Source organism: Labeo rohita, chromosome 7 (genome assembly GCF_022985175.1).
Source record: "Labeo rohita strain BAU-BD-2019 chromosome 7, IGBB_LRoh.1.0, whole genome shotgun sequence".
In the NCBI taxonomy this organism is placed as follows: domain Eukaryota; kingdom Metazoa; phylum Chordata; class Actinopteri; order Cypriniformes; family Cyprinidae; genus Labeo; species Labeo rohita.
The window spans coordinates 32,450,886-32,465,100 of record NC_066875.1 but is presented as its reverse complement, the minus strand read 5'-3'; the positions used below and the strand labels follow the sequence as shown (position 1 = coordinate 32,465,100).

General features: G+C 37.7%; 1 protein-coding gene across 1 annotated transcript in view; it reads left to right on the top strand.

The window, feature by feature from the left end:
• Nucleotides 1-14,215, top strand: part of tln2a (talin 2a) — a 59,673-nt gene that overhangs the window by 24,504 nt on the left and 20,954 nt on the right. Inside the window, 17 exon segments of the mRNA XM_051115641.1 lie at nt 616-713; nt 1,748-1,877; nt 2,955-3,107; nt 4,201-4,343; nt 4,733-4,860; nt 5,120-5,183; nt 6,991-7,095; nt 8,147-8,302; nt 8,456-8,557; nt 8,764-8,840; nt 9,165-9,345; nt 9,566-9,679; nt 11,124-11,232; nt 11,414-11,622; nt 11,989-12,087; nt 12,172-12,339; nt 12,434-12,728. Coding sequence (XP_050971598.1) covers nt 616-713; nt 1,748-1,877; nt 2,955-3,107; nt 4,201-4,343; nt 4,733-4,860; nt 5,120-5,183; nt 6,991-7,095; nt 8,147-8,302; nt 8,456-8,557; nt 8,764-8,840; nt 9,165-9,345; nt 9,566-9,679; nt 11,124-11,232; nt 11,414-11,622; nt 11,989-12,087; nt 12,172-12,339; nt 12,434-12,728 — 2,331 coding nt within the window.

Genomic DNA, 14,215 nt, shown 5'->3' with positions numbered 1-14,215 from the left:
AAAAAAAAATTTTATTTAGGCAAAATAAGAAAAATATACACAGCTTCATTCTGTTCGAAAGTTTTCACCCCCATCTCTTAATGCGTTGTGTTTCCTTCTGAAGAATCAGTGACTGTTTGAACCTTCTGTATTAGTTGCATATGAGTCCCTCAGTTGTCCTCAGTGTGAAAATATGAATCTCAAAATCATACAGTCATTGCTGGATTGGCTTTTCAACATTTCTGTGTAGCTGAAGCCTAAGAATTTGTGGGACCTGAAGGATTTTTCTGAAGAACAGTGGGCAGTTTAACTGTTCAGGACAATCACTAAACAAAAAAAAAAACCCAGCTGTGGATCATTCAGATAACAACACTGTATTAAGAATCAAGTGTATGTAAAAACAAGTGTATGTATGTATTATTTTCTCTTGTGGACTATATGTGAACATCTTTTATTAAAATATCTTATTCAGGTCAGTACTGAATAAAAAATAACATGCATTTTGTATGATCCCTCTTATTTTGGTAAAAATAATTAACATTTTGCAGATTCTGCAAGGTGTATATAGACTTTTGACGTCAACTGTATATCATTTTGCCAAATACAAGTTGTAATACAGTGTCTGTTGTTTCTCAGCTTCAGAATATGGGCTGTTTCTGTCAGATGAGGACCCCAGGAAAGGCATCTGGCTGGAAGGAGGCCGGACGCTGGACTATTACATGCTGAGAAATGGGGTACGGCCTTTGATCTTCTATGTCTCGCTATTTTACAAGCTCCTGTCAAACGTTCTGTGACATGGCTTTGCACTCTTGTTTTGTGATGTGTCTTTGCACACGTTTTTTTTTATTGTCCTGAAAGATGAGAAGAGGTCTTAACTCTGCTCTTGGTTATTTTTATAGTCTCTGAGTTTGTGTGTGAGAGAGGAAAGGCTCCCCTTAGTGACTACACTTACTGAGACAAGCTACAGTGATATGATTAAAGGCATTTGTCACTGCAGCATGTGGTTTTTGTTTATATTTGTTTACACTTGTGAGTCTCTGCGCTTGTGCAAAGGAGTGTTGTATATAAAGACAAAGCCGAATGCTTGATCCCAGGAAGAAACAAAGATGTGTGTGCGCGGTGTAAATTGAGATGTGTTAAATGAAGATTTCATCAGTAGCGGTTTATCTTTTGTTGATCAAAAGGCTTTTTCTTCTCCCTCATACATATACACAGATGTTCAGCTCTCACAGACGCATCTTTCTTGTCTAATTTGTTGTTTTTTGCATAACACTTTTTTTTTTTTTTTTTAATTCTTTTTTCTTTTTTTCTCTGTCAAACACATTCAGATTCATTATAGTTTGCAAGGCAGTAATTATATATTCCTCAAACTTTCTGATTAGGGTTTGTTTTTTTTGTTTGTTTGTTTTTTTGAAGCTCTGCAATCAATTCAGCACAAACTCTTTGCACCCTTAGGTTTGTTGTCTATATTTATTTTTGAAAGCTTTATATTTTAAAAAACTTATTGCTATTGGTCTTGTTTTTCTTTACTGTCTTTGCATGCTAATTTTCATTGACTTCCTCGCATACTCAATTATTTGTAGTCATTTTTTGCCTTTGCACTGCACAATTTCATTTGTTCTGCAGCTGGCTGAAAACAAGACATGCTGAACTTCATGACAATACAGAATTTCATGCAGAACCAAAACTTAAAACATAAACTGTCCTTAAATTCCTTGAACTGTTTGGTGCGGTCTGGAAATGCAAATCTAGTCTCTCTGTCTCTTAGGACATACTGGAGTATAAGAAAAAACAGAGACCTCAGAAGATAAAAATGCTGGATGGAGCAGTGAAGACCATCATGGTGGATGATTCCAAAACTGTGGGAGAGCTGCTTGTCACCATCTGCAGTAGAATAGGTCAGTGATGCTCTTATGCTATCTAGTATAACTTTATCATATACAGTTACTCTCTCAGGTTCTTTTGATTCATGGCAGTCCTGACTCACTTGGTTGCTGAAGGCAACATAAGATGCGATCAAAGAATTAAAAAAAGCAAGTTGTTAGTCTAGTGGTATAGTTTTTATTTAAAGTGCAAGGTGACCTGGATTCAAATCCCAATGGTTTGCACATACCTGTAGGTGCATTGTACTGACCTAATATAGACATGGTTTCCGCCATAGCTTTTAAGACAAATATATATTTTACATATACACTACCAGTCAAAGATGTTTGAACAGTAAGATTTTTAATGTTTTTTTTCAAGTCTCTTCTTCTGCTCACCAAGCCTGCATTTATTTGATCTAAAGTACAGCAGAAACTCTAAAAATGTTGAAATATGTTAACTATTTAAAATAACTGTTTTAAAATGCAATTTATTCCTGTGATTTCAAAGCTGAATTTTTAACATCATTACTCCAGTCACATGATCCTTCATAAATCATTATATTTTGATTTGCTGCTCAAAAACATTATTATTATTATTATTATTATTATTATTATTATTATTATTATTATTTATTATTATTATTATTATTATTATTCTTATTATAAAAACCGCTGAGTATATATTTTTTCAGGTTTCTGTGATGAATAAAAAGTTTAAAAGAACAGCATTTATCTAAAAAAAAAAAATCTTTTGTAACATTATAAATGTTACTTTATCATCACTTTTGGTCAATTTAAAGCATCCTTGCAAATCCCCAGCTTTTGAATGGCATAGTGTCTAATAGTTTTACAAAAGCTTTTTATTTCAGATAAATGCTGATCTTTGGATCTTTCTGTTCATCAAAGAATCTTGAACTGTTGTAAATATTGATGATAATAATAATACAAATGTTTAAAAACATTACAAATCTTACTGTTCAAAAACTACTTACTATATAAAGTATAGTTATATAAACCATATAAATATATATACTGTTGCTCTTAAATGCACACATACACCACACAGGCCATAGCAAGTCTGTAACTATGTCTCATCAATTCTCTTTCCAGGAATCACAAACTATGAAGAGTACTCTCTCATTCAGGAGGTTGTGGAGGAGAAGAAAGATGAAGGGACGGGCACACTGAAGAAAGACAGAACTCTACTGAGGGAGGAGAGGAAGATGGAGAAGCTCAAAGCTAAACTGCACACAGATGATGACTGTAGGTAACACATCAGCCACTGCATGCAGATAGACAAACTAAACTGTTCTTCAGCTCTAAAACTGCTGAAAGGGCCTTAGTAAGTCAATAAAGTTCAGGTTTAGAATTGTTTTAGGGTTTATCTTTGTTTCCCATTGGTCTTTTTTTTTTTTTTTTTTTTTTTTTTTATGTCTTATTTTATTATTGTGTAGATTTTCTTCTGTATGTACTGTATGTGTACACTAACACTCAAAAGTCTGGTGTCATTAAAGGAGAAGTTCACTTCCAAAACAAAGATTTACAAATAATGTACTCACCCCCTTGCCATCCAAGATGTTCATGTCTTTCTTTCTTCTGTCGTAAAGAAATTATTTTTTCCTAACTGTCTTGAGCCAGAGTATACAGAGTTCAGGCAGAGTAAGACTAGACGAGCGTTTGAGATTAAAAAGTATTTGAGTTGTTTTTTTAATGAAAATAGATGATCGTTTTGCTAGATAAGATCCTTCTTCCTCAGTTGGGATCATTTACAACCGCATTTGGGATCGCTTGAAGCCGCATTTAAACTGCATTTTGGAAGTTCAAACTCGGGGCACCATATCAGTCCATTATATGGAGAAAACTCCTGAAATGTTTTCCTCAAAAAACATAATTTCTTTACGACTGAAGACAGAAAGACATGAACATCTTGGATAACAAGGGGGTGAGTACATTATCTGTACATTTTTGTTCTGGAAATGGACTTCTCCTTAAAGGTTTTTTTTTTTTTTCAAATAAAAATCCTAAAATGTATCCTGGTAAACACTGATAATATTAAATGATAATAGAGAACTAAATAAACATTACAAATGATTTCTGAAGGATCATCTGACACGGAAGTCTGGAGTAATTGCTGCTGAAAATTCAGCTTTGCCCGCAGGAATAAATGACATTTTAAAGTTTTATTTACACTTACATTTTAACTTGTAATAATAATATACAGTATTACCGTTTTACTGTATTTTGATCAAATAAATTCACGCTTGGTGAGGAGAACATTAGCACTGTATATGTTTTGTAAAGAAGCTTGTAAACACAGTTTTGCTGTATAAATCATTTATTTCTCTTTCTCTCACAGTAAATTGGTTGGATCATGGACGTACGTTTAGAGAACAGGGAGTCGAAGAGAGTGAAACTCTGCTGTTGAGACGAAAGTTTTTCTACTCTGATCAAAATGTGGATTCACGAGATCCTGTTCAGCTCAATCTACTCTATGTACAGGTTCGACTCACCTCTTGTCACTTATTAAATTTTATAATGATGTGTGGTGAAAGCCACAATGAGGACCCCAGCTTGGCTTCACATCACTCCTGCAGTGATATTTCCCTAAATGATGTGTTTCCATGGTTCTTTACTTGCTGGTTCAATATAATGCATATAGATTAGAATGCTGTAAATCTCTTATTGACATATGGCCCTAAAAGCCTCTTTAAGTGGTGCACTACATGCTGTTATACACATTGTATTGATCTGCAAAGTAGTGTAGTCCCTGTTACCTTTTTACAAGCTCTCCTTCTGTCAGTGGCTCGTTTGCTGATCTGGAACATTTCTGCTGTGTGATTTCCAAATATTTTGATAACAAATGTGTCTACCTGCATGTATCTTTCCAGGCACGTGACGACATTCTGAATGGTTCTCATCCCGTGTCGTTTGACAAGGCTTGCGAATTTGGTGGAATTCAAGCACAGATCCAATTCGGGCCTCATATAGAGCATAAACACAAATCTGGATTTCTGGAGTAAGACCACATCCTAATACTTTCAGTTATAGTACATAGTGTTTACTAACCCTCTGCTTCATAATGATGAGAAATGATGTGTAAAATCTAAATGGTGTAATGACCATATGGTCCATTTAGTTAATGAGCTTAACGAACTCAAATGAAAAGTGCTTAGATGCATTTAAATATTTTAAGTGTATCGTATAACTGTAAGGCGTGTTTGCGTTTCGGTGTGTTGTCACTAATCTGCACACTTTGTACGTTTCATTTCTTTCAGCTTGAAGGAATTTCTGCCTAAGGAATATATCAAACAGAGAGGAGCAGAGAAGAAGATCTTTCAGGTAAATCAGTTTATCCTGCACTTTGTTTATAAATGGATATCATTTTATACACAGTTGTCTGTTTCTTAAAGGGAACCCTGGGTATTAAGACTTGTATGGTTTAAAGGGGTCATCGGATGCCACAAGTTGATATAATTCTTTAGGGTCTTAATGAAAAGTCTATAATATACTTTGGTTAAAAATTCTCAATGGTAGTGTAAACAACACCCTTTTTACCTTGCCAAAATGAGCTCTGCAAAAATCATCCTATTCTGGTTAAGGTTGCTTTAAATGTTAATGAGCTCTGCTCGCCCCGCCCCTCTCTTCTCTCTGGAGTGACGAGCCTGTTTATTTTATCCGCATTTAGCCGCGTTTAGCCGCTAAACTTGCTAACTAGCAAGTTATTAGCAAAGGCGATCGCAAAGATTCATAAAAAACCCTTATACTCACTTCTGCTGTAAGTGAAGCTGGATCACAAATGATCCGCGCGAACATAGATGGATATATGTAGATCGGGAGGCGCATTCCCTTCACAAACAAACGATGTTGGGAGTAAATGACAATGTTCATTATTACATCCAGCAACACAACACCTCAATCGCTCAATCGGAGATATTCTTGTCTAACTTACATACCTGCTCCGGCATTGAAACATGGAGGTCGGACTGTTACAGCTGATTTAAGGCAGGTCTGAGGTAAGACGACTATCATGGGAGCGGGCTCAATTTGAAAAAGGAGATATTATTTTTACAGATTAATTAAAATCCACTGCATGGATTTTTATCATTATAGGGTAGATTTGTACATACACTGCCAAAACACTTTAATGTTCAAACAACATGTAAAAATGAACTTTGCATCCGATGACCCCTTTAAAATAACATAAATGATGTCTCTTACTCAAATACATAGTAGAAAACCCTAGAAAGATTTACATTATTTTAAAAAATCCACATATTTTGGATTATGGGGGCGCCATTATTTCAATGATGTGAAATGGTTGCATTTTGTGAGCTACTGATGCTACTTGTTGCTATTTTTACCGTAGCACAACATGGAAAACAAAATACTGATACGATGCCACATTGTGTAGCTTTTGTTGTAATTTTCAATTAAAGAGCAACAAGAGAAACGATGTAAGCATTCACTGTTTTGCTAGCAATAAGAAGAGGAGAAAAGAATGGGAAGATGCCTGTGGACAAATAAAACTTTCTGAAGACCTGCGTCTTTGTTCTCTCCACTTTATCCCTGATGCCTTTGAGGCTTTTAGTAGACCACAACTATTGAAAGCGCTTATGAACGGCAAAGACAAGAAACGCTAGATGCCACCTTAGCAGGATGTAAATGATTGACATGAGCCACTGAAGGAGTTTTTCAGTGCGGATTTTACCGCTTAGGCTTCTTGTGGGAAAAAATCGATGGTATGGCATTCGGTTTAAGCCTATGCTTATGTCCATCGCCACCTGTAAACTCTTTCAGTAGCTGTGGTCATCGTATCAGTATTTTATTTTCCAAATTGTGTTCAGGTAAAAACAGCAACAGGTAGTGCCAGTAGCTCACAGAGTGCAACCATTTTACATCATTGAAATAATGGCCCCCTCATAGTTCAAAATATGTATAAAAAATATGTATATGTTTTTTTGTTTTTTTTTAATTACACAAATCTTTCATGGGTTTTCTACTATGTATTTCAGTTAGAGACATCATTGTTACATTAAGCCATGCAAGTCTTAATACCCAGGGTTCCCTGGGTAAAGTTCACTACTTGTAAGCAAAGATATATGAGAATTAATTGGTTAGATGAGTAAATACTTTATGAATTTTACAGGAACATAAGGCTTGTGGTGAAATGACAGAGATTGAAGCCAAAGTGAAGTATGTGAAGCTTGCGAGATCCCTCAGAACATATGGAGTGTCTTTCTTCTTGGTGAAGGTAAAGTCTATGTGTGTGTTTGTGTGTGCTGTACTTGGATATATAAGTGGATATGTAATGTTTTTTACAGTGGCATTTCCAGACTTTTTAGACTAGGTTGAATAAAAATAATAGGCTAAATTTTTATTAAAAACTGCAGTTTTTGCTTTGTTACATCCAAAAATATAAACTGCTTTTCTGCTTTGATTCCCTCTGCGAGAAAAATATTGAAGGTCCCGCCCCTGGGTTGATTAGAATATTAAGTGGAACCTGAGGTGGCCAATCAAATTTCATGGCTAGGCACACCCATTTGGACACGCCCTGTTTTCTTATGTGTTTGCCTTTCTGAATCAGCTAATGCATTGTAAAGGTGTTTTTGCGATCAGCAGTCGAGTCACAATGTCACAGATAGTTTTCTTTCATACCCAACCCCAGAAATTTTCTTCGGTCTACATGTTGCCAATCAATGTTCTCATGAGAGCTTTCATCATCCGAGAGGAATTCCACCTCCATAATTATTCCATCCCTTCAATGCACCCCCACCACCCCCTATTCCTGGCCGGTGGTGGTCTGCATGACTCATGGACTGATTACAGTTCAGCTCTGCTTGAGTTGTAAAGTTAAGGTGGAGCAGATGTGCTTGTGCCTAAAATAAAAATCATAAGTTGCTGATTTTAGTTTTGTTCTGGCTTTTATTTATCTCATATGACCAGTGTATTTATTCTCTGTATTCATAAACTCGAAACTATTTCCAGGTTGTTTCTGGTTAATACATTTGTGCAGAAAGCTAAAGTGAGAAAGATTGACGGAGATTGGCAAAGACTGACTGGACTACTCAGAACTCAGACAGGATAGCAAAGCTCGGTTTATCCATCTGCTGACAGCTCTAAGAGAGAGAGAAAGTGTGGAAACAGAAGGAGGACGATAGGCTTAGCAGAATCTGAGAAGATACAGGAAGAATGTTATGTGGGATGGGTGTGAAAATTTTTGGAACACTGTTTTTATTGTTCTGAATAAGAGTGAATTGAACTTCTTTTCTCACCTTTCTTTCTGTTTGATTTTTGTTTCTCAGGAAAAAATGAAAAGTAAAAATAAGCTGGTCCCAAGGCTACTGGGTATAACCAAAGAGTCAGTAATGCGAGTGGATGAGAAAACCAAAGATGTGGTTCAAGAATGGCCGCTCACTACAGTGAAAAGATGGGCCGCTTCACCTAAGAGCTTTACACTGGTACTTGCATAACATACGTATTCTTACAGACTTACATTTAAGATTCCAGATGGCTCAGATATCCGACGTGCTACAGCTGACCCCAAACGTGTGTTTGTATAACCCATTATTATTAAACATCTTCAAAATGTGACACTCTGTGCCCATATGCAGGATTTCGGGGAGTATCAGGAGAGCTACTACTCGGTTCAGACCACAGAGGGGGAGCAGATATCTCAGCTTATAGCTGGTTACATCGATATCATTCTTAAGAAGGCCAGTATTAACTCCTTTAACTGCCTTTTCCCTCATGAAATATTTAACATTTTGTTGTTTCGGGTGCTTTCCTGAAAGAGATTGTGAATGATTTTTGTATTGCACATTAACAGTGTTCAGATAACAGTAAATGCACAGTGTTACCATAATAAACCTTATGTGAAGTTTTATATAAAGTGTTTATTCACTTCTGTTTGGCCCTACAGAAACAAAGCAAGGACCGCTTTGGTTTAGAGGGAGATGAGGAGGCCACCATGTTGGAGGAATCAGTTTCTCCGAAAAAGTAAGACATGCGCAAATTTTGAGTCAGCAGTAATAAGAACCATGTTTCCTTTCAAGGTTTTGTCATTTCTAGCCAGTTGTCTTTGGAAATACTTTTGTAATCAGACCAGTACTGGATTACAGGAAACTCACAGTGGAAAAACAACCTTATCTCAGCCTCTGTTTGTTGCACACACTGTTCCTATGCTCAGCCTGTTTTAATAAGTGCAGGCATCTTCTCTTCTTGAATACCCCTGAATGTCTTAGTATGAACACAAAAACCTTTTTAATTGTGGCTTTCTATGCCATTTTCTCTATCTTTTTATGTCTTTCCTCTCTTTCACAGATCAACTATATTACAGCAGCAGTTTAACCGTGTCGGACGGGCAGAGCATGGCTCTGTGGCACTGCCTGGGATTTTGAGGTCAGGTTCTGTCGGCCCAGAAACACTAAACATGGGTACCATGCCTTCTCCACAACAACAGATAACCACTGGACAAATGCATCTTGGACATATGCCACCACTGGTCAGTCCACATATATAAATGCTTATGTTCATGGACCATTATCAGACCATTAATCAGCAAAGTTCATTAATTGTCCAGTATTTGACCTGTATTTGTCTAGCAGCATATCAGCATCAGCCTCTACATAACACAGAGGTTGATCAACAGTTTAAAGCTGTCCCAGTTTAGGTCTGTTGGTTTATTAATGTGTCATTTTTGCCATCCTTAATTGGGCGATCAGAGTGCAGCCCAACAGGCTCTCGTGGGAACCATTAACACCAGTATGCAAGCAGTGCAGCAGGCACAGTCAGACCTAGAGGAGGTGGAAGAGCTGCCGCCGCTTGGAGATGATATGGTGAGAAAATTACTCTCCTGTACCCATTACTGTTTTATTTTATGTTTGGGCTTCAAGCACGTAGCTGTAATTGTTAGAGTGGCCAAGGATCAGCAATCTCCACGTAAAACTGATCGTGCAGACCAAAACGTAAGTTGTAGAGACTTGAAAATTGGAGGGATGGTAGTAATCACACCGGCGACAACATCACCAAGGCTCACCCTATTCGGCTTGACGGGGCCGCCTCAGTGACCAAAAGTATGAAATCGCTCATAACTTCTTTACCGTTTGTAACACACTTAAGTGTCAGATGTCGTTGGAATCCTTGAGTCGGGTCAGACAAAACTAATTCGCCTGTCACACTAACAAAATTTTCGGGTATTTTGCATTTTTAGAAAAACTTACTTTTGTGAACTAATCCTAGGTTTTTCACCTAATCAGAACCAAACCATTAGGAAGATTCTCTGGACAGTGAATATCAATAATTATCAAAAAAAAAAAAAAAGGTTGCAAAAGGAGCAAGGCCATTTTTACTAAAATAGCTAACTTTTGAACAGAATGAGATATCTTCGCCAAATTCACGACCCTTCTGTAAGGGTTGAATCGCATGAAAAAGTTGCGGAGCTTGACCACTTGGTGGCGGTATAAGAAGGGAAAAAGAACATAACAACAGCCGTAACATCGCAATCGATTGCCCTATCAATGTGAAAATTGGTATGCATGCTCTTGGTCCAAAGTCCCACAAGCATTTAAAAGGACATTCACATATCTCAAAACACATGGCTGCCATAGGCTGATGAATTTTGATCACCTATTAGACAAGATTAACGGAGGCCGTTTGGAACAAAAAAAAAATATTGCATTTTTCAAGTGTGTAAACAATTGTATATTGCATGCTTTTTAATACATACACATGATATTCATATCATACGATAGACCACCTTGTTCTGAACAGCTTTGCCTCTAGAACCACTGCTGTTAATCAAACCATTCATTAAATGCTTAAAAAAAGATGTGAAAAAATACTTTTTACTTTTACTACTTTTGCGAACTAGTACTACGTTTTTCACTCAGTCCGGAGCAAACCACTGCAGTACAATTCTCTGTTTGGAGCTGTCCAAATATGCCCTAAAGCCTAAATGAAAATTCAAAACTTCACGAAACCCAGTGAGCACATGTGCAAGTTGATTCTAAACAAGCATGCAAAGTTTTAGGCAGATCGGACCACAGTTGCCACTTTAACAGTCACAAATGATAAAAACACTTCATATATCTATGGTAAATTACCTGGATTTGGCAAAAATGCTTTCTTAATCATTTATTTAGGTGGGTACAGTCTTGCTAAATAATATGTAATACCTTAAAGCCTTAAGCGCTTGAATCCCGGGAATCGCTGCTTGCAGCTATATTTTAATTATGTTAATTAATATGTTTAATTTAACCTTTTTTTCTTTACTTATTTTAGGCTTCTAAAATGTGGATTCAGAACAAGATGGATGAGTCCAAGCATGATATTCACTCTCAAGTGGATGCTATTACTGCTGGAACTGCCTCTGTGGTTAATCTTACTGCTGGTAAAGTCTTGGCTGTATTACAATGTATTTAATTAGTAAGATGTTTCATAACTATTACACAGACATTTTTTTTTTTTACTGTCAATACGAGAGAAAAGCTAGACTGGACTTTTAAAATGAACAGCTTTAAGCTTCATCTGCAGTGTAGTGATTTGACTTAATTCTCTATTCTATTTCCCAGGGGACCCAACAGACACCGATTATACAGCGGTAGGATGTGCTATCACCACCATCTCCTCTAATCTGACGGAGATGTCAAAAGGTGTGAAGCTGTTGGCGGCTTTGATGGAGGATGAGGTGGGAAGTGGACAGGACCTCATGAGGGCTGCCAGGACTCTCACTGGAGCTGTATCTGACCTGCTTAAAGCTGTGGAGCCTACATCAGGAGAGGTGCGAGCAAAGAATGTGCTGCGATTAATCATCATCTGTCATTTTGATAGATTGTGTTGAACATTTTCTGTGATTTGTTTCCATTTTCTCAAAAATGTCACTATTAAAATGTATCACAGTTCAACTGACTTGCACTACTGTTAAGTCACCTGTATTTATATAGCGCTTTATGCAATACAGTTTGTTGCTGCTTCACAAGAAAACTACAGAAACAATGATGCAAACATCATCAAATTTGGGACAAATTCAGATTCTGCTCTACTAAAACAATGTCATCATTCAGCTCAACTTCAGTGCTGATACCATACGGATTTCAAGTGACAAGTCTATGTTTAATGGCACATATGGTTATGTTTTCTTATACAGCCACGGCAGACAGTTCTGACTGCAGCTGGCAGCATTGGTCAAGCCAGTGGAGATCTGCTTAGACAGATTGGAGAGAACGAAACAGATGAGCGCTTCCAGGTACATGCGTCTTTTGAAGTACATGATGAACATTGTGATTTTGTGAGTTTATCACCCTGACGCTTTGTGTGCATGTTTTTTTAGGATGTGCTGATGAACCTAGCTAAAGCTGTGGCTAATGCAGCAGCCATGATGGTTCTGAAGGCCAAGAACGTAGCACAGGTTTCTGAAGACAGCGTCCTGCAGAACAGGGTTATTGCTGCTGCAACCCAGTGCGCCCTCTCCACTTCCCAACTAGTGGCCTGTGCCAAGGTGGAGTTCACATACACATGCTTTTAATCCAGATTGATTGAAAGAAAAAAAAAACAGTTGATAACCTTTTTTTGCTCATGTGTTTGTATATCAGGTTGTGAGTCCCACTATCAGCTCCCCTGTGTGTCAAGAGCAGCTGATTGAAGCAGGGAAGCTGGTAGATCGTTCAGTGGAAGGTTGTGTGAAAGCCTGTCTGTCAGCTACCAGTGATGGAGAGCTTCTCAAGGCCGTCAGCGCAGCGGCTGGTATTGTCACACAGGCTCTCAGTGACCTACTCACACACGTGAGGAACTACGCCACACGTGGTGAACCCATCGGACGCTACGACCAGGCCACAGACACAATCATGACAGTTACAGAGAGTATTTTCAGCAGCATGGGAGATGCTGGTAAGATGAGTACATCATGTACACCACTGTTCAAAGATTATGCTGATTTGGTGTTCGAAAGACATTTCTTATTATCGATGCTGGAAACTGCTTAATGTTTTTGTGGAAACTGTGATATCTTTTTGTGATTCTTTAATGATTAGAAAGTGTAAAGGAGACCTATTATGCCCCTTTTTACAATATGTAATGCAAGTCTCAGGTGTCACTAGAATGTGTCTGTGAAGTTTCAGCTCAAGTACCCCACAGATCATTTATTATATCATTTTGAAAATGCCTATTATGAGTGGAAGCAGAAACACACTGTTTTTGTAACTCCTGTGTATTTTTAACATAAACTTGTGTGTTTGACAGTTTAAGCACAATAAGACGTTGAAAGAGAGCTTAGTTTAGTTCTCACATACCGTGTGACAGCTGCTTTCTGTGTGTGTGCTTCAGATGTGTGTACTCAGAAAACCATATACAGGGCTCTAGACTAACTTGTTGCACTGGTTGCACTGGTGCGCCTTTCTTAGGTGCACCAGCACAAAAGTTAGGTGCACCCAAATTTTCGACCGCGTCACATTTAATCGCCATTTACAATTATTCTAATTCTTATTTTTGCATGATGATATGATGAATGGATGGTTCATTTTTAACAGCAGATTCAGCTGATCTGCACATCCCTGCACACTTATATAAGCTTATAATCACTCATGCTTTTAAGCCAAATCCACGCTAAAAAAGAATAACGTTAATTGACATCTGGACGTGACTCTCCGCAATCTCTGATGAAATCGGTTGGGTGTTTGAATGCCTACTGGATCCTTGGACAAAAGTTTACAGGGGTTCACCCAGTTTAGGAAATTTCCGATCGTAAAAATCTAATTATTTACATTTTTAATGTGTTGTTTTTGTTACAATGTACTGATTCAAATTAGTAATCAATAGTAATTCTTATTTTAGTAGAAGTGGGTACGCAAAGCCGACAGATAAAGAAATGGATATATGCAGGCTCTGCACTACACCACTGCATATTACCCTACTCAATAGCATTAACACAGACGTAACTCCCTTCAAACTTTATCTGGAATGTCACCTTTTCTGTCACAACTTGGTGAACAGACACACACACACACACACACACACATGAAATTGTTTGCCTGATGAAAATTAGTTAATATTTGCGTCATTATTGATTTATCTCATCCACCTGCGTCCCACCTGCAAATAATCAGAATGCATTTTTTAATTACCCGACCCACCCGGCCCGCGGATATAACCACCATCCGCGCATCACTAATTGCCGGACATGGTTTTCTCACACCCCCTTCACTATCTCTGATTGGTTTAGACCACGATATGGGTCTAATGTGTGTCTGTTGAACCACAGTCGCGGAGACTTTTTTTTTTTGCCCTCGAACAGCTGGTTGCACTAGTGCGACCTCAGATTTTTTTGTCGCACCATTGAGAAATTAGGTCCAAATTGGTTGCATTCTAGAGCCTTGGTA